We start from the raw sequence: 23533 nt of genomic DNA, 5'->3' as shown, positions 1-23533 counted from the left end.
CTCTCCGGCCTTAAAGAACAAAAAAAAATTGACTCATGTCTGCAACTCAGCCTGGTTCAAGGTTGGCGACAGGCAAATATCTGCGGACTGAAAACATTTTCATCAAACAGATAAAATTGTTGTCTTTGTTATCGCTGAAGGCAAAAGGGTGATAATGTTTCTGACATTGTCTGTCTGTCCTGTTTGCTGAATATCTCATGAACCAATGAGCAGATTTTAATGAAATTCTCAGAAAGTAATTAGTGAATGAACATCTACAACTGATTAACTTTTAAAATCTACCAAATCTAAGATGGCCGCCACAGCCAACTGAACTTGGGAAGCACAAAAATGGTTATAGCTCTGCTAATTTTACAGATACTGAGCTGAAACTGGGTGTGGTGGTAGCTGAGGATCCTCCCCAACACATACCCCGAGGGCGACACGTCACCTAAAACTCTGACACTAACTCATGGAGTCAACCATGTTTGTCTGTTAGCAAAATATCTCATGAACCGCTGGGCAGGCATTAACGAAAACTCTCAGGAAGTAAGAACTGGACGTACGTCTACAACTGATTAGACATCGGAGTCGCTCCAATTCAAGATGGCCGCCACGGCTAATCAGCCTTAGCCAACGCAAGAATGCTTCTAACTCGGGTCCGTTTACAGGCGTTGAGATAAAACTTGGCGTGGTAGTAGCTGAGAGTCCTCCGAGTTTCTCGATATTGGATGAGATTTTTAATGAACTGTTTAATCAACGCAGCTAAAACTTATTCCTCATAATGAGATGATCTCAGTTTAATTTACCGAACTAAAAAGCCGTGGGCGATATGCATTCCCTCGCAGGAATAGTAGGCTTTTTATTCCTCCCACTGAGCGAACCGACACAAATGTGAATCATAAAAGCAGTTTTCTCATTTCTCATCTAAGAGTTCAGTCAGAGTCCCTAACATTATTTTTATTTTCTCTCCGGGACTCAGAAATGAGCTGGTTTTGTTCTGTAAGGCTCAGAAAAACATCTCTTCCCCTCACAGTCGGGTGAATTTCCTTTTTAAATGACTTCAAGCCAACTTCAATCTGTTGCCAAGGAACTGAGGCCTTTCTGAAGGAGTCTGCGTTCTGCGTCATGAGAACGGCCATTCTGCCCGTCTCCTCCTATAGATCTCATTTATGTGGTCCAGGCAGATGGAACAGGACTTCATTCAGAGCGTCCTCTGAGTCCAGCGTGAACCTGTTTGTTTGGAGACTCTCAGGTCGGCTCGCTCCGAGCTGAGTGTTTCCTTAAAGCAGCTGAGATTCCTTAAATGTGGAAAATCAGGTTGGAAAATGTCCCAAAATCACAGGAAATGTGCAAAAAAATGTGCTAATTAAATTTTTTTTCACCGTTTTTCTACATGTGAAGTAAAAGCCTTTTTTTTTTAGTCCAAATCCATATAAGAAACATGCAAAACACAGGCAGCAACGCTTTAGTTTGTCTGTTAGCAAAATATCTCATGAACCAGAGGATGGCTGTTAATAAATGGATGCAGCTGCTGGAGTTGAACCTGTTTGTCTCTTAGCAAAAGGTCTCATGAGTCACTTGATGGATTTTAACAAAACTTAGAAAATTAAGTTTTTGAGTCGATCTAATTTAAGATGGCCTCCGCAGCTAATTAACTTTAACAAAACACCAAATTGGTTTTGACTCAGTCAGTTTTATAGTGTCACAACCTGAACAAAGGGAAAAGGACACAAGGACGATATTTCAAATATTTATTTAAAAGCAATGAAGAATAAAGAAAAGCAAACCTGTCAAAAAAAAAAATTAGGTTAACCAAGGAGGACAAACAAGGAGGGGATTAGGCCTAATGACCCCCCCCTTTACTGCACAACACCGTTCCCTTTTATACCAGACTAAATCAGCCAATCAGGTGTTCCCATTAATTACCTGCTGCACTCAGTGGAGCCACACCTGCAGCAGCTCAGTCACCTGACTGGTCGTCACAGTGGAAACTGAAGAACCAAGAAACCATTTCATAGAAGATAAAAGTCCTCCTCAACACTAACAGGTCATGTGGGATTTTGGTTTAAAACTTTGGCACTCGAGGTGTTTTTAGACGTGGATTCCTTCAGGGAACGCTAAATGTTAATTTCTAATACTTTTGGTATGACTGAGTGTGGGAGGGAAACTCGGCTACAGCTTAGTCATGAGATCGCTCGGAGAATTGTTCTCCGAATAATCAGGAAACATTTTAGCGTTGACTTGAAAATGACATTTCATAAGAATTTTCTGAACTGTTGCATCAACAAGACACATTCTTGTTTAATTATTTTTTTTTTTTTAATTAAAAAAATTCTAAGCGGGTATAAATCATTTTGTGTCAAAGTATTTAGAGCTGTTTGCATTTTTTTTTAAGATCCTAATTTGATTTAGGGAATAATTTAGCCTGAGAACCTCTCAGCAGCACAGCAGAGGAGTTCGTGGTCCTGTTTCAACACATTAATGTGGCGCACACCTGATTTGAGTCAATGGGTGATTAACAGGCTTCTGCAGAACATGAAGAGGTCATTTAACCACTGAATCAGGTGTGTTGGAGCAGAGAAACAAGAAAAACATGCAGGATAGTGGCCCTCGAGGACCAGGATTGCCTACCCCTGCTCTAAAAAAATTGGTTTCTGAATCGAATCGTGACCCTAGAAATCGGAATCGAATCTCTGGACACCGACAGATTTGCATCTCTCGATAATATCACCGCCATTCCCGACCGCGTGCGCCACATTAATGTGTTGAAACAGGACCACGGACTCTTCTGCTGTGCTGCTGAGAGGTTATCCGTCCCGTCATTCAAATAAACACAACTCAGATCCCAAAGCTCCCTGTAGCTCAGAGAACAGACTTTAAAAATAACTTCTGCTCGTTTAGAAATCACCGAATGTGCTCAGCACCACGGTACGTTAAAGATCTGCTGCTGTTGTGTCAACCTACCAGACCAGTCAGGTCTTCTGGTTCTGGTCTCCTCTGGAATCACAGAACCAGAACCAGACATGGAGAAGGATTCAGCTGCTATGCACCACAAATCTGGAACAAACGTCCAGAAAACTGAAAAATCAGTCTAGATAACGGCTGAAAACCCACCTGTTTAGAGTTGAACCATAATAAATGAAACATTGACCAACATATCTGATGTGGTTTGATGATGATACTCGATAAAATGTAATATTTGTTGTTGGTTTCCCAATCGGTGACTGTGTGTTGTTTTTATTTTTGTGATTTTATGATGTAAAGCGCTTCGAGCCGCCCTGTTGCTGAAATGTGCCATACAAATGAACCTGACTTGCCTTTAATGCACTCCTTTGTGTATAAATGTATTTGTGAAGAGCTCAGAAACACATTCACCACCCACTGATAAGATGCTGCTGATTCTCTCCCTTTCAATGCGGTTCAACTTTAACACAACGGCATTTAAACTCCATGAAATGTGAATTTATTTGAAGGATGCTGGTGAAGAGGGGAGAAGAGGAACAACTCTAGCGGAGGTTTTGTTTTATTATCATTATTATTATTCATATGTAAATCTCCAAAACGTTCAGTGAGGCTGCTTGCATCACAACACCTACTCTCCCGTTCGGAGCCATTTCAGAGTAAATCTGCTGCGTTTTTGTGAGTTAACAAAAACAAAAAAAACTAGAATTAACATCACGTTATGATGAGAAGAGACGGAGCTCTAGCTGCTTTGGTCCAACCTTGTCATGCCATATCTTATCTCCGTACTGTGAGGTCTGTTAGCACTCAGAGTATGTGATGAGGATGACTCTCAGCTACCACCATAAGAAATTTGAACACAATATTTGTAACATCGCCAGCGTTGCAGCCGTTTCTGTGTTTGCTAAAGATGATCAGTTGTGGCAGCCACACCTCTATACATCCAGTGATTACTCTCTCAGAGTTTCCCTAAAATCTACACAAAAATCAGGAGATATTTTGCTAACAGACAAACAGAATCGACTCCAAATAGTCAAACTGAAAATCTTGTGTGATCAGTTAGAACTAAAGACTAATCTCAGCTACTTCCACTTCAAATTTTAACTTAATATCTGTAAAACTGACTAAGTTGAAGCCATTTTTGGTTGTTTTTTTTTGTAAGATCAGTTGGCTGTGGCAGCCATCTTGAATCAGGTTAAAAGTAGATCAGTAAATTAGTAAGTAAATTAGTTGTAGATGTGCATCCGATGGCTGTAAGTTTCATTAAGATGCATCCAGTTGTTCAGGAGATATTTGGGTAAAAAAAAAAGGAGCAAAATTTCAAAAATAGACTCAAAAAGACGTTTGGAGAACGACTGATCGAGACATTTTCTGGCTCCTTGGAGGCGAAATCTAAAGCAACAGGGAGGATTTCAGACGTTTAAAGCGTCTTTCAGAGCAGCTGTAGCACAAACATAGCAGCAACAGATTCAGTCGTATTAAGATCTAATTATAACTCTGAGTTCCTCCTGTGTCGAGTATCAGAGAAGTGAAAACATGTGAAAAATGTCAGCCGTCCTCGATTTAGAGTCGGTCTAAATTTAAGCTGCATCTGCTGTCTGGATTAACTTCGTCCAGGAGGGATTTATCTGGGTTTTTTCTTTTTTTAAAGCATTGATCTCCTTTCACTCATTAAATCTGTTTGGGCCTCTCCTCTCCTCTCCTCTCCTCTCTCTGCAGACCTGACCTCCTTCTCTCGAACTTGACCTCGCCCTCCGCTGAACCTCCTCCTCCCACCTATCATCGCTCCGCCACATGCGCAGGCGTTTGGCTGTCTGTTAGCAAAATATCTCCTGCAGATTCAGGAAGTCATCCCTGGATGTGCATCTACAAACTGATGAATGTTTGGAGGCCGGAACACAAAAATGTCTGTAACCCAGGTAATTTCACAAACACTGACCTGAGATGAGTTGTGGTAGTAGCTGAGAGTTATTCACAACAAACACTCAGAGCAATGTTGCTCAAAACTTTGTCTGTTAGCAAAATATCTCACGAACCACGGGAAGGATTTTAACAAAACTCCCAGAAAGTAATCATCGGGTGCACATCTAGAAATGTTTAACTTTTGGAGCCAACCCAATTAAAAATGGCCACCACTGCCAATCAAACTTAGCCTGCACCGAAATGGCTATAATTCAGTCGATTTTAAAGCTACTGAGCTGAAATTTGGTGTGGTAGTAGCTGAGACTGATCCTTTGGACATACTGTCATGGTGCTACATGAGATATGATTTGAGTCTATCTTTGGCGTGGAAACATCAGCGGGCGATATGCATTCCTTTAATCTATGAAAAAGTCAAAACATCACTTTCCCCGTTGAAGGGTTTAATAGTTAGTAGTAGCACAACTTTCAGGGGCGGTGTATGTTTGTTTTACTCAGCTCTGACTAAACTCAACTGCGTGGAAGTGTGAAGCAGGAGGATGTGAGGTGTGTGTGTGTGTGTGTGTGTGGACATTTGTCACCACCTCCAAGAATACTTTTGTAACAACTGTTCAAAGTGACACAGCAGTGGGTGTGTGTTCCTGCAGATGAACATTTGTGCGTCGTTTCTCCTTCTTCTTCTTCAGACCTCACAGTGACATGGTGACGTAGTGTTTTTTTTATTTTATCATCCTTATTCTGTTTTTACTTCACGTGGAAGTGGAGGAGGTCAGGTGTGCGATCAGCAGCGAGGAGGCAGGAGAGAGAGCAGAGCAGGGAGGGATTTTTATTTCTCAGAGTTTGCCAGAGTCTGGTGGCGCTCGGGAGGGGAAACCACGAGGAGCCTTTCAGGGGAGGAAAGAATCAGAAAGATGCTGGGAGGATATTAATCTTTTTGTAAATTCTGCCGTGTGGGGATGGGGACTGTGAGTGAGCTGTGCGCGTCCAGCTTCCAAGCTTTCCTCTGCCCTGCGGTGCGAGCGGGGACACCTGCTGCTGCCTCAGCCTCAGGTGAGGGATTCTTTTTTTCTTTTTTTGAGCAAACTCTCGTCTGTTCGTGCTTCCTCACGCTGTCACCTGTTTGAGCTCGAGACAAAAGACACCCGACACCATTGTGCTGCTTTCGCCCGACGGACAAACAGGGGAAACAAAGTGCTTTCGGTGTTTAGTTGCCGTGGTGATGTGGAGTTATGAGCTCTCTGTATGTTTGTGCCATTTCCACGCTCGTGTCCACACATGAGTCAGTGTGTGTGTGTGTGTGTGTGTGTGTGTGTGTATGAGAGATGGTGGGCTCGATTTGAGAACATGACGCACACCCTTCACCCTCGTCTTGGTCCAGGATCCTCCTCTCCAGTGGGTGCTGGGGTGACATAATCTCCATCTCTGCCCACTGCTCTCCCTCTGCGCAGGTGATTTCATTCTGCCTCCCTGAACACAGGTTAACCTTATTTGGCTCAGACTTTTTTATGAATACAGTGCAGTCATTTCCTCTATTCTTCTTCTTGATGTTTATATTATTAGCCTGGGGGTCACTTTTATTAGGGCAATTTTATTACCTGCGAAGAAGACTGACCTGAAGCCTTGTTTATTAAAAAAAAAAAAAAAATCTTGTCTACACAGACATAACCTATTGGTGATCTTTTTATTTTGTTGTGCTACGACCTGGAATTTAAATAGATTTTTAGTTGCATTTCAAGTAATAAGTCTACAGAATAACACTGAGGTTAAATGGAGAAAATATTTTGTTTTAAATAAACTGAAAAGTGGTTTAAAGCCGCTGAAGGTTCACCTGTGAGCACCTTAAGAGTCAAATGGATTAAACCTGTCAAATGAACAGAATCAACACCAGGTCATTGCCTCTGGGAGCCATCATGAAGACCAAGGGACTCACACGCAGGTCAGAGGCAAAATCGTTGAGAAGCACAGATCTGGGTTGGGTTTCAAAAATATCCCAAGCCTGGAACGTCTCATTGAACTTCGTGAAATCCATTATTAGGACATGGAGAGACGATGGCAAACAGAGGGTCGTCCACTGAAACTCACGGAGCGGGCGGGGAGGGGCGGTAATCAGAGGGACACCCAGGAGGCCAAAGATAACCCTGATGGAGCTGGAGCTCGTCTGCAGAGATGGGAGGATCTGTCCACAGGACCGCTGGAAGCTGCACAGAGCTGAGCCTCCTGGAGGAGCGGCAGGAAAAAGACACGAATCAAAGAAAACAAACCTGGACTCCCAAACATGTGGGAAAAGGTGCCAAACTCTGAACTTTTAGGCCATCATGTCTGCTACAAACCGACCGCCTCTCGTCAGGCTGAGAACACCATCTCTGCAGCGAAGCATGGTGGTGGCAGCATCATGCTGTGGGGATGTTTTCCATCAGCAGGGACTGGATTTCTGGTTAAAGGAAAGATGGACGGAGCAAAATACAGAGGAATTCTTGAGAGGAGCTTGTTGGAGTCCTCCAAAGATCTGAGACCTGGACGGAGGTCCACCGTCCAGCAGGACAACCACCCTGAGGACCAGGTAAATGTCCTGGAATGGTCCAGACCTCAGTCCAACTGATTAGCTCCGGTTGTCGGCACCAAGCGGCACCACCCTGACGGAGACGGACCTGAAGAGACCTGATCCTGGAAGGCGGCTCAACGCAGAACTGAGTTTCGGGGGCTGAGCACATTTATCAGTTTAATGTTTTTGGGATTTATGTAAGACACGTGTGAGACATGCGAGTCCACCGAGAGCAGGTCTGAGTGACCGAAGAGGAAGGATCACAGTGAGGGAGGTCTCCAAGACATCGAGGAGTTCCAAGCTTCAGCAGGTGAGATGGAGAGACTGTGATGAGGGGCAAAGTGAAAGCTAAATACTGAAGACGTTTTTTAGTCACCGTACTTTAAAATTTAGGCTTTTCCTCCATCTTAGATTATTACAGCTGCGCTGGAGGTTTGGGTAGATGCTGCATTTGTGCCAATTTAAAATTTCTTCAAATGCTTTCTAGTTTTTTGTATTGGTTTTCTTTTCTGTACAGCACAGAAAATGAATCTGAAAAGGTTGATTTTTCTCCATGTCAGCTTCTCAAATAAAAACACATTCTGTCATTTTTCTAAGAGAGCAAAGCTGTTTAGATGCTGCCATTATGTATTGATTCAAGAGCGTAATTTTCAAATGAATAGCAGTTAAATATAATTTCTCAGCCACAGCGGAGAAAGGACGGATTTAGGTTTAGCTGAATTCTGTTTAAACCTGGTTGAAAGTGGAAGGTTTGTGATAGTCTGCCCCCTGGTTTCACCTCAGGAATACACATAAAACATAAATACCACAAACAAAAAAGACACAAAAAGCAAAAGTTTTATCAAGACAAGACATTGTGTCAAATAATTATTCGAACAAAACACGTGCAAAATTCCCTCAAGGAGAAAAAAAATGTAAGAAATAAAATTACCAAGACACAAAATGCTTTTACGATTCAAAGAGGATTTCTTAAAAGACAAAAAACTGACTAAATTGATATGAAACACCAAAATAAAAGATATAACAATCAAAAATTACTATTTGATTATTTTTGGGGGGCAAAAATCTGATATATGAGCAAAATTAAGTCATTCAGATAACAACACACATGCAAACATAAAATATAACTTTATGTTCACTTTGTTGTGCAGGAAAATGATGTAATGAGTTTAACACAACAAAACAACTTTCACACCTTTTTTTTATGAAGATAATAAGAAGAAGCTGTCGTGTTGTTGCGATCAAAGAAGTCACAAAGACTCTCATTACAGCTAATTAAAGACCGACGTGTTTATTTTGCCTCTAAGAGCTTCTCGTTCTAGCTTCTTTTCAGACTCTCTGCTCCTCCTGACAGTTTTGTGGATCCATTTCAAGACAAACTCGACAACAGCTCCTGTTTTCCCATTTGAGTTATAAGAAAATGGACTAAAAGCAAACTGAATGCTTTATGTTTCCTTCTCACCCCGCCTGGTCGTATCCTGTTTTTGGTGTGCCCAAACTTCGAATAAAGCTGTGATTTAATCACACAGCTGCAATCCTTTGCCCTCTTCTTCCTTTGTCCTTCACTACACCCTCTGCTCTCCCTTCCTTTTCTTTTTTTTTTGCTCGCACACAAACAGCCCATCTCTGATCGCAGACCTGCTTCCCTCGCCTTCACACTAATGACTCTGATTGTATTCCTTCTCCTCGGCAGGTGGAGACTGTTATCTTAATTTCCTTTTCTTCTTTTTTTTTCGTACATCAGGTCCAGCCCTGTTTCCTCTTCCTGTTTAAATGTGGAAAACGTTATTTCTCCTTGCCAAGCTTTTCAGCCACTCGATCGACTGTAGAGCTACACAAGTTCACAGGTCAAATTATGTTAAAAAAGGGAGTTTTGTCAGCAAATCTGCAGATAAGAAACATACATAAATTATACAAAGATGCATACAGATTTTAGCCAGCAATCACGGTCCCAACTGTCTGCTTTCATTTCTCTTTTCTCATCAGTCACTTGCAGAAATAAAAATATACTGAAAACCAAATATATATCATGCATTCCCTGAAGGCACCACCACCTTTCATGCTAGAGTTTTAAACTACTACTACTACTTTGTAAATAGCATTGTCCAATCTCATGTAGTATTGTGACACCTTGTGTGATCTGTTAGCGCTTGTAGTATGTGTCAAGGATGACTCTCAGCTACAACCACACCTGATCTTAGCTCAGTATCTGTTAAACTGACTGAATTATAGCCATTTTTGTGTTGGATGAGGTCAATTGGCTGTCGCAGCCATCTTGAATTGGATGGGCTTCAAAGGGTAATGAGTTATAGAGGAACATCTAGTGATCATTTCCTGAAAGTTTAATCAAAATCAGTCCAGTGGTTTATGAGATATTTTGCTAACAGACAGAGTTGACTCCACATAGTTAATGGCCAATTTCTGAACACATACCTTGTGCAATTTGTTAGCGCTCAGGGTGTTTATTGGGGATCAGTTTCAGCTACTACCACACAAAACCTCAGCTCAGCATCTGCAAATTTGACTGAATTACAGCCTTTAATGTGTTTTCTGTGTTCAGTTGGCTGTGGCAGCCGTCTTGAATTGGGTTGACTCCTAAAGTGATTACTTACTAAACTGATTACTTTCTGCGATTACTAAATTCGTCCTATTATTCATGAGATATTCTGCTAACAGACGCTTTTACACAAACAAACAAAAAAACATTATCGCTAATCGCTCGCAACCGATAAATATAAATATTGATCGATAGATACAGAATACATGAGGTTTGTTAGTCGCTCTCTGATTGGCTGTTGACAGTTTAAGCCCCGCCCTCGTCTTCCTGACGAGAATGTAGTTTTGCCGGCCGCTCTCCGATTGGCTGTCGCCCGTTTGGGGTCCCGCCCCCATCATCTGGAGCGGAAAGCGCAGAGGTTCGCCACCCGCTCCCTGATTGGCTGCTGTCTACTGAAGGCCACGCCCCGTCCTCCCCACCCCTGCCTCCGCCGGCTGTTTCTCCGCAGTCAGTTGTCATTAACTTGCAGTTTGTTTTTTTTTATTTGAACGGTTTTCCGAGTTTGTAGAACCCGCGACTTCACCTGAAACGGCCAAGTCAAACTTTTACGTCTCGAGGCAACTCGTGCCGAATCTCACCAACATGGTGCTGAAGTCGGAAGAAGGAGTTGGTGAGTTTTCAGACGCTTTATTTGATTTTTTTTTTTTTATTAACGTCGCGGCTAAACCTTAACCAGGTTAGGTAATTAACAATAAACACTTAAATATCCCGACTTGGTGTTTGAGCAAAGGGGGCCCGTTTGTGTGCCCGGATATGAAATATTTTAACGAGTTCTGCCTCGTAGCTTCCTCCTGCCAACGCAACAAGTCTCCATCCGGCTGGTGTGTTAATGCTACAAGGGCTCAATTATTATTATCATCATCTGGGCTGAGGCCAGACCCCAGGGGGGGCCCAGAGGGGGCCGGGGGGGGGTCTGTGCTTTGTGTGCAGTCAATGCATCCCATTTATTAGCTGGAAATGAACGGGTTGCAGTAAAAAAAATAAAAGATACTTAGTTGACTTGGCTGCCTGTCCTCCAGACTTGGACCCCATCAACGGTTCAGTTCAGACAAGGAGACCTAACAACAATAAATCTGGATTAGAAATCAGCCCTGAACACAGCTGCACCAACGGCTGCTTCCTGCCTCAGGCTTACAGGATGCGTTCCGCTCTCAGAACATTAAAAAAAACACAGAAATTAAACTGACAGGACAGATTTTTTTTTTTCCCACATTGTTTTGGCAACTTCTGCTGTTTTGTCCAAATTTGTTTCACCCGGCAGGGAAACGTAAGATGGCTGCCACGGCCAACTGACCTCAGGCAGGCAACACAAAGACGGCTACGACTCAGGACTGTTTAGCAGATGTTGAGCCGAAAGCTCGGCGTGGTAGTAGCTGAGAGTCGTCCCCGACGAGAACAGTTGGAGTCAGCAAATTATCTCTGTGATCAGAGGATGGATTTCGGTGAAACCTTCAGAAAATAATCACTGGATGTGCATCTACACCTAATTGACTTTTGGAGTCAGCCTCGTTCAAGATGGACGCCACAGCTAGGCGGCCGTACCCCGCACATAACTGGCTATACCTCAGCCGGTTGTGCATAAAGCGAGCTAAAATTTGGTTTGGAAAGTCGGCGCTCCTTCAGAATCATGCTAGGCCCTTTTTAATTTCTGCTGGAACAACCTGCTGCCACTAACTTTGAATTCTGTTGTGAAGAGAAGACGGCGAGTTGGTCCACTGTGTCTCTCTGTCACAGGATGTTTTTCATGATGCGTTTTTAAGCTCACATTTGTTTGTTCTTTCATCTCTGCTTCCTGTTTGTCTTTATCTCTGTATTTTGAGCCTTAAGGCAGCGTGAATGCGATCAGCAGCAGGGCCAGGATTACGTCCATCCTTTTGAGCTCGCTTGTCTTCAGGCCAGGGGACTTGGACGTGTACAGTTATTGCCTTGTGAACGGCGTCTGACACCGAAGCTTCGGGCGTTTTTTTTGTTTCCCCTCTTTTGCCTTTTCTGTGAGAAGACATGTGATGAGCAGAGGCAGAACAGCCGCCTTGTGTCTTCACTTTAAGTTGTTTTAAAGACAAAACCCACAACTCTGAAAAAAACCCCTGTTTTCTCTCGGAAACCGGCATCCACGCAGAGGAGCCTCCTGTCCTTCGTGCAGGGAGGGAGAGAGGGAGGCGGGCAGGGAGGAGTCGAGATGGACAGATGAGATGAGAGTTCAAGGGTTTTCCCCTGACACACACTTAAAAAAAACGTTTGTCCTCATTTAGCTGCAGGCGGGCTCCCCTCCTCGTCGCGCCGCTGGAATTAGAGCCTGAGGATTAGAGGGACTGGAAGACCACAAGATTGGGACTGATTCACAAAGCAAGGCAGCTCTGCTTGTTCTGCACGAAACGGGCTTTCATGTGTGTATTAGAATAGACCTCCAAGTGAGAAGTGTGGACTCTGGAGCTGGGAATCGGACTTGACTGAACTGGAACCACTGAAACCTGCTGCGGCGAGGAAGCTCGGCAGGCTGGAGCCCTCTCTGGTACGAACCCCAGGACGGTGACACAAATGTGTAGGTGTGCGGTGCGTCACCGGCACGTCTGCGTCAGAGCGTTTCTCGCAGAAGCCTTTCCAGAACGAGTGCATGTGTGTGTGTGTGCCGTCACGTCTTCCTGCGAAACCTCGGTTAAACGTACAGTAACTTCAGGTTGATTAATGTGCGTTTTGAGCAGGATGTGATGCAAACCTTGAGGCAGGCCTGTGTTGATAATCGGCGACGAGGCATCCTGTTACTTAGCAGTCTCGATACTATGTGAAGCAGCTGGCTGAAGACCCCCGATGTTATTTATGTAGCGTGTTTGTGTCTGAAAAAAGGTGTTTGATAAGCTGTCACAAACCACTCATCATATTTCCTCTTCTGGGAAAAAAAACCCAAAAAGGCAGAGCGAGAGGAAGTTACTCTAAATGCCAGTTTCACTACCTCTCCTTTCACAACGCTGTGATATTCTTGCCCTCAGGTTTTTAATAAGAGCTACTCCAGCCTACTTCAAACCTTTTTTCTCTTGTTGATGTGTGTGTGTGTGTGTGTGTGTGTGTGTGATGAGTCAGCGTGTCCCTGAGTGTGCTTGCTGTATCGTGAATCAGTGGTTTTCAATTAAAATTCAGTGAGGGCCGCTTAAAGATTTTTTTTTTTCTAGCAAAGGTGAAAGATATATATCCAACTCTTTTGGTGAAAGCTAGTTTTTCCTCGGTAATAGAAAGCCGGGCAAAACTGCGAGCCAGGCGTGGGAATTACCGTGAACGGTAGAAACCAAATAACCTAAAACCAGTTACAGTAAAAGCCCTGCCAGCTTAAAGGAATTACTGTCAATTTATGTGATAAGTTTCAGAGTTTCACTAGAATCTGTCCAGTGGTTCATTAGATATTGATAACACACACACACACAGGCAAAATAAACACTAATAATGTTGCTTATTTCCCTCCAAATATGATGTAGCATGAACGCCAACGCAGATCTTTGGCAGCCATTTTACAGCCTCTTTTAAGGCTCATTTTGAGCAAAGTTTAGCTTCTCAGCCTGACCTTTTTTTTCTCTCGGACTCGTTGTTTTTCTTCCTCTCAAAGTTCAGAACTATTGCATGTTTTTACGAAACAAATCTGAAGATTAAAACAAAAAAAAAGAAACCATTAGTTGTGGGAAAAGTTCAAGCCCCGTTTGACTCGTGTCGGAGTGAAATGGAGTTAATGCTGAAGTGACTTTAATCTTTCGAAGCCCCGGTCTCCTTCGCGCTCTCGTTTCTGCGGCGCTCTGAGCGACACGGCCATGTTGGCAAAGTGAAATGAACATTTCTGAGCCCTTTTCTTTGACTCCCTCAGTAGGACTCCTGTAATGAGGCCGACAAACGGCCGCGGCGCAGCTTGACTTGTCCTGTGTGGCAGCTTGGTAATCAGCATTAATTGTGCTCCTTGGTTTCTTGTTTATATGTGCATTTTTTTATTTTTATTGTTGAGGAAATGAAAATAATATTGGAGCCGGCTGTTCAGATATGAGAAATGTGACGGCGTTGCGTTCCCTCTTCTTCATCAGCCTACTTATCACCCCTCTGCAGATATTTATTGTAACTCCTGTCCTATCAGAACACACACTCCGTTACGGGTGTGTTTCTTCCTCGGGACAGTCACTGGAGCTCAGGAGATACACTAACTTATCAAGCCTAACGTGGCGTTTACTCATCCGGGGGTTTCTGTACAGTTAAAAGCGAACATCTTGTTCCCCCATTCCTGATAGACCTTCTTGTCTTTCAGCATCGCAAACAGGGGGACAGACATGTCCACTGACGTCCATCACGTCAGGAAAGAAAATATAATTTAAAATTAAAGGCCTAGCACTCCTTGAAGGAATGAAAATAGGCCAGAGATTTAAACTAATATGGTTTTATGATGAGAAATGTCAGTTTTAGCCCTTTTTTGGTCAAACCTCAGCTACTCTCAGCTACTACCGCGTCAGATTTTAGCTCCGTGTCTGTAAAATGACCCCAGTTGTGACCGTTTTTGTGTTTTTGGCTGAGGTTGATCAGACCAATCGGCTGTAGACGTGCAAACAATTATTACTTCCTGAGTGTGTCGTTAAGACGTGTCCTCTTGTTCACAAGATATTTTGCTAACGAGACGGAAACAAGCGCACAGACACGAGCAAAAAAAATGTTAATTTATACAGAAGGAAGCCAACATTTGACTGAATGAACATCAGTTTATTTTAATAACCTCTTCTTCTTTGTTCGGTTTGCGAATGCGGCGCTCCTGGTTTGAATTTATTTCCCCTCTTCCTGATGTGATAACGGTTGCCAGCTTTTTAATTTTTCGTTTTTTTAAATGCTTGAGATCCCATCTGTGTAAGAAGGAAGGAGTTTGATTCCATCTCCCACTTCGGGTCCTGGTATGTCTGTGTTTATGCGGTTAAAGGGGTGGCGTAATTTGATGGAGCTGAGATTGTGTTGCCATAGCGATCCAGAGCCGTGGGACTCTCAGGTCTCCCTTTTTTTTTTATTTCTTTGTGTGTGAGGGATGAGAGAATATCTGATGTTTGGTGTCTTTCCTGCCCCTCAGTGCCTGATGACCTGAGTCCAGAGGAGCGACAGGAGCTGGAGAGCATCCGCCGCCGGAAACAAGAGCTGCTGCAGGACATTCAGGTGAGGAGCGCCTCTCGGACTTAAACTCCTGACTCTGGGGAGAAAAGAAAAGGCATCACCTCCTTTTCTTTCACTTACGGCTGAACCGGAGCCAGATGCACAAACTCTGTTAGTCATAAACGATCTGCATGAATCACTTGTTTGTGCGCTCCGCTCCGCTTGTGATCAGAACTCTCGAACAAAGACAGAGAGCCGCTGATACACGAGCTCGAGTTCTTACAGACATTTAGTCTCATCTCTTCTTAGTTTATCAGTGTAGCACGAATCAGAAGGTTGTTTTCGGGCCCTTCATAACACAAATCCACACAAAACGGGATGAATCCAAGCATCTCTGGGATGATTGTAGCACAAAGTAACCGATTAGGAGTTTTCTCAAACAGGAGCGGCTGATGTTAACGTTAGAGAAGGTGTCTGCTTCCACCGCAACCCTAAATAGGACTTGGACCCTCCAAAACAGAGCAAACAGCTTTCCTGTAATCATAAACTTGTTGTTACCTGAAGTCCCCAGGTGCGTAAACACGTTAATATTAGCAGCAAGTCAAACAGACAGGCAGCAGGGCGCAATTATTCCAAATTATTCGGTTTTCCTTTAAGAGTTTTTTGGATTTAGTTTAAAGCACATATAAACCAAAACCCCTCTTTTAGTTCCCATAAAAGTCTAAAAAATAAGATTTGTTTCTGTTTTATCCATCAGTAGTTACTGTAAGGTGTGTTCATTGTTAGATTATTGTAGTTTCAGATTAATGTCGAGTTAAATCCTGTGAACAGAGCAGAAGGAATAAAAATAAAAAAACCTGTAGTTTGGTTCACAGATCTTTGTCCTGTTGATGGACAGAATATTTTGTTTGTGACGTTTGATTCCAGAGGGTTTTTTAAAATTTATTTTATGTGAAATGAGAAACGCATATTAACCAAAACATAAAAATCTGTGCAGAAAAACTCACATCGATCGACCTCTGCTGTTAAACAAAAGGAGAAAATCTAAAAAACTTGCAGCCCTTTGTGTTTTTTATAAGACAGTACTGAATACCTTTGTTCTAATTAAGGAAGATTATTATGAAATTCTGAATTTTTCCTTGAAAAGGTGAAGTAGTTTGCAGCTTAATGAGCTTCAGGATCAATATGTTCGTTTTAGCAGGAGCCTAATTTTGATAAACTTTAATCTGCTATGAACAGATTATTATTTAGTTGTGTTGTTTATTTTCTCAGCTGAGCGTTTTGTCTGAGTTTGTTTCCCTCCTGGCTGGGAACTTTGTGGTCGTCTTCGGTTTTTATCGTTTCCTCTGAAACGAGCAGATGTCGTTCTGTTCGGGTTTGTTTGTTTGTTTTTTTCCTCCTCGTTGTTTAAATTCCAGGTTGCGGCGCTGCCTCCTCTGTGTCCTCAGGTCGACGTGTGTGTGTGTGTGGTGCAGGGGGATGATCAGCAGAGCGTTACTGTACACAATCAGGACGGATGATCCTCTCTGTTTGGGGGGGTGTGGACCCTCCTCGTGTGTTTCCTCCTCTCGCTGCCTGAAGGGACGGTTCACCTCCTGCAACCTTAAACAAATAATCAGCTCTTTGTCCTCAGTCCAGGCCTCGTAGCTGAATAAAAACCTAAAACAATCAAATGAGCAGGAAGTCGGTGGTTTTTAATGCTGGTTTTGAGGAGCAGAAAACAGAATATATTAGCTTTTTATTTACTCGTTGTGACTTAAACCGCCTTAAAATCCCAGAAGTTTTCTGGTTTCTGTTTACAGCTATGAAGAGTTGGTATTTTTCTTTGTTTTATGGGTTTTGTAAGGTTTTGGAAAGCACAATAATTATCATGTTCCTCTTGTTCTCAGCCTTCGAGGCACAGAGTTTCATGTTGGCTGCTGTTATTAAACTGGTTTTCTGTTTTATTAGCCACATTTATTATCGACACAGAACACATTAGGATATACTGACTCCTTTAATGTAGGATATTAGAAACGTTTAGTCTTTTATTAAAACCAACAGTAAACTTGGTTTTTGTGCCTTTTTTAAACAATAGATTTGATTTCAGGTTTTGTTTTGGATCCAGTATAAATATTCTGCAGGAAGTCTTTTATCAGATCTTCCATTCGAGGTTTTCTCTAAGATTTCCTAACTTTGCCAGATGTCTGCAGACACGTGACGAGTGAGGGGGAGACGAGATGTTCCTTGACGTTCCGAAGGGTTCTGGATACTCATGCTCCGGTGCTGATTCTTTGACCCTTTTAACAGAGTGACGAGTTCAGCGTCAGGAACAGAACATTCGGTGTGTGCGGAACGCTGAGTCAGCACAAATAAAAAAAAATTTAAAAAACGGGGACACAACAACGTAAATGCTGACTCGGCATTCATCCCGTTTTCTTATTTTTTGTGTTTTTCTACTTCTTCATAGTTTGTGCTTCTTTTAGCCGTTCGTTTCTCAACACCTTCAGCTCAGTCCGGAGCCAGCTGCTGTCACTTTGGTTAATTAGATACTTGTAAATAAATATAAGCATTTCTAAAAGTATCACCCCCCCACAGGAAAACGCAGAGTTCACTTTAGTTCTTTGTTCTCCTTAAAATCTGCTTCAACAAACTGCCTCTAGTTTTGTCTTCTTCTGCTACTATTAGCTTTTAGCTACTATTTTATTATTTTAGCTTGTAGCTGGCCTTTTGCTACTTTTCAGCTTTTAGGTAGAGTTTTGTTATTTTAGCTTGTAGTTAGCCTTCTGTTAGTTTTAGCTTTTGGTCTTTACATAGTTTTGTGTTTTAGCTAGCATTTTGCTTCCTTTAGCTCGTGTTTTGCTCCATTTGAACTTTAACGACTCAGTTTCAGCTTCTTCAGAAAGTTTCATTTCTACAGAAAATGTCATTCCTCAGGTTTAGTTGATGTTTTCTGGATATTTTAATAAATATTTCTGCAAACTGTAAAGCTGTAAATGAACATTAAAACAAAAAGGGTTCCGTCGGCTGATCCTGGACTCAATTAAAGGCTGTCTGAAGCTCTCAGCCTCCGGGCGGAGGCGGGAAACTGATGGATGGATGGAGTTTGTTACGCAGATCCACCAATCTGTCCGTCGTGTCTCGCCTCTTAGCTCCTCCCAGTTATTGCCCCACGGACTAATGGGTAACAAACCAGGAAACATTCCGGTAATGGATACAGAGGATGCTGTTCGCTTATGAGAGCGTTACCATGGAAACGCGCGTCCTTATTTCCCAAATGTGAAGGTGGACAGATTCAGTCGGGCTTTTAATCTGAGGTGTGTGTGTGTGTGTGTGTGTTTGGATTAATCTGGGTCAGCAGAAAGGGAGACGGGTGGGGGGGGGTAAATGATGGGGAGAACTGACCCCAGAACAGGTGCTGCAGATCCCAGAGAGTGTCTGCAGCAGTGGGCGGAGCTGCTCCGTGGCGTGTTCAGGGAATCTGTAATTTCTCGTAAAAACATTCAATCAAAGCATCTCCGGAGGGTCGAGTGCTGCTGTTGTTAAACGTCTCCCTGTCTGTCTGCTCTCAGAGGCTGAAGGATGAGATCGCAGAAGTGACCAATGAGATCGAAAACCTGGGCCTGACTGAAGAGAGGTGAAGTATCACTCAGATGTTGTTTCTGTGCTTCGTGCGGAGGCAGCAACACTCGCCTCAGCCTTCACGGAGAGGACCGAGAGATAAAAAACACTGTTTACAATACCAGATATTCTGTTTAGACTCTATCCTCCAGTTTTGTTACGATGACTTGAAACAGACCAGAGTTAAATCCACAAACTTAACTTTCTAGAAACGGATAAATCCAGGTTCTGTTGTTCGGAGCTGGTGAAGAGTTTGTTTTATCTGTTTGTAGGAAAAGCATGCAGAGAAACAAACAGATGGCCATCGGCCGAAAGAAGTTCAACATGGACCCCACGAAGGTGAGTCCAGTCCACATTTAACAGAATCGAGTCAGTTATCTCGTTTTAAATAAACTTAAACTTGGCCCAAAAATCCCATTTTCTTTTATTTATCTTGTTGCTTCGAGGTCTTACAGACGTGATCATGTTGTGTTCGAGCAGAATCGTTTTACGATTTTTATTTTTTAACTTCATCAGAAGAGAAACTAAAACTTGGCGGCCTCTCAGGGAGATGTTTGAACTTCCTGTTAACAGGAAACGGTGGTTGAAGAGATGCGTTTAGTTTGTGGCTTAAGAAGCAAACATTTCTGAATTCTATAAATTGTTTCTGTGAGTTTAGGTGTATTTCTTTGTCTGAATCCTAAATATTTTGACCCTTTTTCTCGCTCTCTGTAACGTTTTTGCCTTTTTATATCTGTTAGCAAAACGCCTCATGAACCACAGGACAGATTTGACTGAAACTCAAAGTTATCTTCGGATCAACTTTATGGAGTCAACCCGATTCAAGATGGCCGCCACAGCCAGCTGCTTTTAAAAAACATAAAAATGGCTGCAACTCAGTCAAATTTACAGACATTGAGCTAAAATTCAGTGTGGTAGTAGCATATCTTAACTAACTCATAATAGTTTATACTGTTTAACTATAACTAGTCTAAAACTGACCATGAGAGGCGGCGGGTGATAAGCAACCTTTAATTATTAAGGCTCTCAGTCAGTTTGTGAATAAAACTATTTTGGAAACAAGTGAACTAGTTAGTGTTTGTAACTAACTAGAACCAACTGTTTGATCACTTAAGAACATTTATTTTGAGTTAGTTTTTGATTTTATTTTTTCTTCTCCCAGGGCATTCGCTTCCTGATTGACAGCTTGCTGCTGAAAAACACCAGCGAAGACATCGCCCAGTTTCTCTACAAGGGGGAGGGGCTTAATAAGACCGCCATCGGAGACTACCTGGGGGAGAGGTGAGACGTGACTCTCTGTTCTCAGAGAACTTTATTTCTGGTCTGTAGACTTCTCCAGAACTGGTCGTGTTTGCATGAATCAAAGGAGAAATTAAATCTTATTAACGAGGAAACCAAACGTGAGGATTAGAAATGAATCGGTTCTCATCTCGGATCTCGTTCCTCTGTTTGTTCCCCGGCGCCGGTGCGTTCGTGCAGAGATGAGCTGAACATCAAAGTCCTGCACGCCTTCCTGGACCTCCACGAGTTCACAGACCTGAACCTAGTCCAGGCGCTCAGGCAGTTCCTGTGGAGCTTCCGGCTGCCGGGCGAGGCCCAGAAGATCGACCGCATGATGGAGGCGTTCGCCCGGCGCTACTGTCACTGCAACCCCGGGGTGTTTCAGAGCACCGGTACGAGAAACCCTCATTTCACTCCAGTTCTGTGAACACCTGTTTTCTTTTCTATTTCTGCACTGAGCGCACGCCTTCCTGTTTTCAGACACGTGTTACGTGCTGTCGTTCGCCGTCATCATGCTGAACACGAGTCTTCACAACCCCAACGTGAAGGACAAGCCGTCGGTTCAGAGGTTCACCGCCATGAACAGAGGCATCAACGACGGAGGAGACCTGCCCGAGGACCTGCTCAGAGTGAGACGAGTTCGCTTCTCAGTCTCAGCTGATTTAACAAACTCTGCGTTCGCTCCTTCGTTTTTCAGTAGATTACAGCGTTAGGTCTCATTTAGATGCACACAACGCTTTTTTCAGTGGGGGAAAAAAACCCCATTTCTATCCCTGAATCGCTGTCATGGTTACTGATCTGTAAGAGTTTACAGTTCCCGAGCTTTTTTTTTTTTACAACTCAACTCCAATATTTTATAAATCTGCTCTAAAACTTTTGCACATATCTGTCTTGTTTATGTCCAACCATTCTGAAGCTGAAGATTTAGATCATTTTTGTACATTTGGTTCACGTTTTTACCATTTAGTTCACTGCGGTTTAACAAGAAAATATGAAAAACTAAAAAAATGACCCGCCGCCTTTCGTGCTGTCACGCTCAGAGAATGACCCTCAGCTACTACCACACCAAATCTGAGCTAAATATCTGTAAAATCAGCCGAGTCGTGGTCAGTTGGCTGCGGCAGCCATCTTGAGTCCCTCGGGTAATCAGATTTTAGGTGATGACGAGTCGCTGTATCTCCCCCACTCTGCAGAATCTGTACGACAGCATCAAGAACGAACCCTTTAAGATCCCAGAGGATGATGGGAACGACCTCACTCACACCTTCTTTAACCCCGACAGGGAAGGCTGGCTGCTGAAGCTCGGTACGAGGACCTTTTCTGTCCCATTCCCCTTTTAGATTAGGCCGCCCTCATGTGGACACTCTGTGTAATAAGATGAAGAGGAACTGATCTGTTGTTGATATTCTTCTTGTTTGTGTTTCATGGTTGTGACTCCAGGAGGTACGTATGAAAACTGTATTCTTCAGCCCTCCCTGCTTCGGCGCACTGCTTTGCCACAGATCTGCCTTCCCTCGCACTGGTTGTGTGCTTTTACCTCTGCATTATAAACCGAACAAAGCTTAAACGGATCGCTTTAATATCCGACTTCACCCTCTGCTGTGTCCTGATGTGGAAAAAGACAAATTTCACGTCTGCTTCTCGTTTCTAACCCGAGCTGCTGCTGTCGGTGGGCTTTGATTAACCTGCTGCTCGTGTGTCGCCGCAAACATCGGCTCCAGTTTTCTGTTTTCACTGAAGCCGCAGCTCCCCTGTGATCTGTCCTCAGGCGGACGAGTGAAGACTTGGAAGAGACGCTGGTTTATCCTCACAGACAACTGCCTCTACTACTTCGAATACACCACGGTGAGTTCCTCCCGTCTGCGGGGCGGTTCTGCTCGTCCAGGTTCTAACGCTGTGTTCTCCCGTCTGCCTACAAGGACAAGGAACCCAGAGGGATCATTCCCCTGGAAAACCTGAGCGTAAGAGAGATCGAAGACTCGAAGAAACCGGTAAGCTTCTCTTCTTTTGTGCAGTTGAACACAAACGTTGTTTTCAAGCCATTAGAAATTTAAAAACGAGAAAGCTTGAAGCTAATTCGCTTCAGAAGAATGATAATGTCTCAAAATGAGGGTCTCGGGATATTAAAAATGGACAAAACTCTCCTGCAGGTCATGTTTCTTTTCTGCTTTTTTTACTTGAAACCATCCAGGGAGTTGTATAATCTTCCTTTTCTGGTTAGAAAAGTTCATCTTTGTGACGGATGTGTTGCCAAAAGGAACTGAATTCTTGTGGGAAAAAAGTCATAACCTTTTTATTTCTTTTTGTTTATTTGTTGTTAGACCACCTACGGCTCTGATCACGACACTTTCACTGCAGCAATTCCATAAACTTTTATAATGCCACAACATTTATTTCCTTATTTTCCCACCAACATCCTGAACTGATAGAAAAAATAAGTCGTTCCCAGATTAACAAAAAAAACTCAATCTGTGTCGTAAGTCTTTGTTTTTTATTTAATCTTTTTTTTCTCTCACATAATCATCTTTATATTTCTGCACCATCTGAAATGTTCAAAGCTGCTTATTCATGTTTTGTAACATTATTAAACCTGGAAAAGTTTAATGAACCCTCAAGCTTCTTAATCGTTTAGTTTAGTTTCAGTTAAGAGTTGTTTTTAAAGCTACAGATATTTCATCCTGATATCTTGACTTCCTTGGATTTAGTGCTGTTTTTTTTTTTTGTTTGTTTTAAATTAAATTTCATCAGCTCTTTTTTAGGACATCTCAATCATTTCTGACATTTCCATGGCCTCGTCTTCAGCTGTAGTTCTGTTTCTGACCACTGGAGGCGTTAGTCTTAAAAAAAAAAAAAAAAACTTGTCGGTTTAAATTCCTGCAGTACTTTTCTAATCAGTTTGTCGTTGGCTTAAATCTGCACCCTGACTTTGTTTTTGACAAAGTTTGAAAATTTTAACATTGCTGGAAAAAGGATTTATTTTGGAAAACCTTTTAACAGATCACCAAACTAATGTAGTTACTCAGCACCTGAATGAAAATCTTGTTTATTCCTCCTTTAAATGATGATTATTGCAGTTAAGAAGTGAATTTAGCAGCTTAATGTGTTTTTTGTTTTTTGTTTTTTTTTAAAAACTCGTTTCAAACCTTCTTCCCCCATTTAATCTCTGGTTCCATCGACTCGCTCCACGTTCTTCCTCCCAGAACTGCTTCGAGCTCTTCATCGCCAACAACAAGGATCAGGTGATCAAGGCCTGTAAGACGGAGGCCGACGGCCGCGTGGTGGAGGGGAACCACACGGTTTACAGAATCTCTGCTCCGACCGCAGAGGAGAAGGACGAATGGATCAAAAGCATCAAGTGAGTCCTTCCTGCCTCTGCAGATCATCAGACTGACGACGACGATGATGATGATGAAGGCTAACTGTCTTCCTCTGTTTACCACCTGCAGAGCGGCCATCAGCAAAGACCCGTTTTACGAGATGCTGGCAGCTCGGAAGAAGAAGATCTCCGCCCTGAAGGGGCTGTAGGACCCGGAGCCGAGGCCTCTGGTCTGAACGGACCTCCCCTCAGCAGCGACGCTCCTCTTCTTCAGATT

The 23533-nt window shown here is 42.9% G+C and overlaps 1 protein-coding gene across 6 annotated transcripts; it reads left to right on the top strand.

Moving 5' to 3' along the window:
* The first annotated feature begins 1906 nt into the window (after positions 1–1906).
* On the top strand, positions 1907–23527 carry cyth1b (cytohesin 1b). 6 transcript variants are annotated; one of them, XM_025010694.2, is made up of 13 exons: positions 1907–2029; positions 4663–4862; positions 15040–15122; positions 18611–18675; positions 18932–18998; positions 19822–19940; positions 20139–20332; positions 20421–20569; positions 21134–21246; positions 21707–21785; positions 21860–21931; positions 23141–23295; positions 23387–23527. In XM_025010694.2, exons 2-13 carry the CDS (start codon positions 4802–4804, stop codon positions 23463–23465), a joined length of 1236 nt encoding a protein of 411 aa, XP_024866462.1. In that variant the 5' UTR covers positions 1907–2029; positions 4663–4801; the 3' UTR covers positions 23466–23527. The 6 variants fall into 6 exon arrangements, with proteins under 6 accessions (XP_024866462.1, XP_037836627.1, XP_037836624.1 ...); XM_037980696.1 differs by lacking the exons at positions 1907–2029; positions 4663–4862 and adding an exon at positions 5504–5913; XM_037980697.1 differs by lacking the exons at positions 1907–2029; positions 4663–4862 and adding an exon at positions 10377–10572.
* The last annotated feature ends 6 nt before the right edge of the window (positions 23528–23533 follow it).

Source organism: Kryptolebias marmoratus, linkage group LG17 (genome assembly GCF_001649575.2).
Source record: "Kryptolebias marmoratus isolate JLee-2015 linkage group LG17, ASM164957v2, whole genome shotgun sequence".
NCBI classification, from domain to species: domain Eukaryota; kingdom Metazoa; phylum Chordata; class Actinopteri; order Cyprinodontiformes; family Rivulidae; genus Kryptolebias; species Kryptolebias marmoratus.
Note: the sequence above shows the minus strand (reverse complement) of the source record. Positions and strands in the feature narration are given on the sequence as shown.

Bases quoted from the DNA above. Each gene is read 5' to 3' on its own strand.
- cyth1b (XM_037980696.1), top strand. From the start codon at position 5,820: ATGGGGACTGTGAGTGAGCTGTGCGCGTCCAGCTTCCAAGCTTTCCTC. The intron at 20,333-20,420 runs GTACGAGAAACC...TCCTGTTTTCAG, and splicing joins CGGGGTGTTTCAGAGCACCG to ACACGTGTTACGTGCTGTCG. The intron at 20,570-21,133 runs GTGAGACGAGTT...CCCACTCTGCAG, and splicing joins TGCCCGAGGACCTGCTCAGA to AATCTGTACGACAGCATCAA.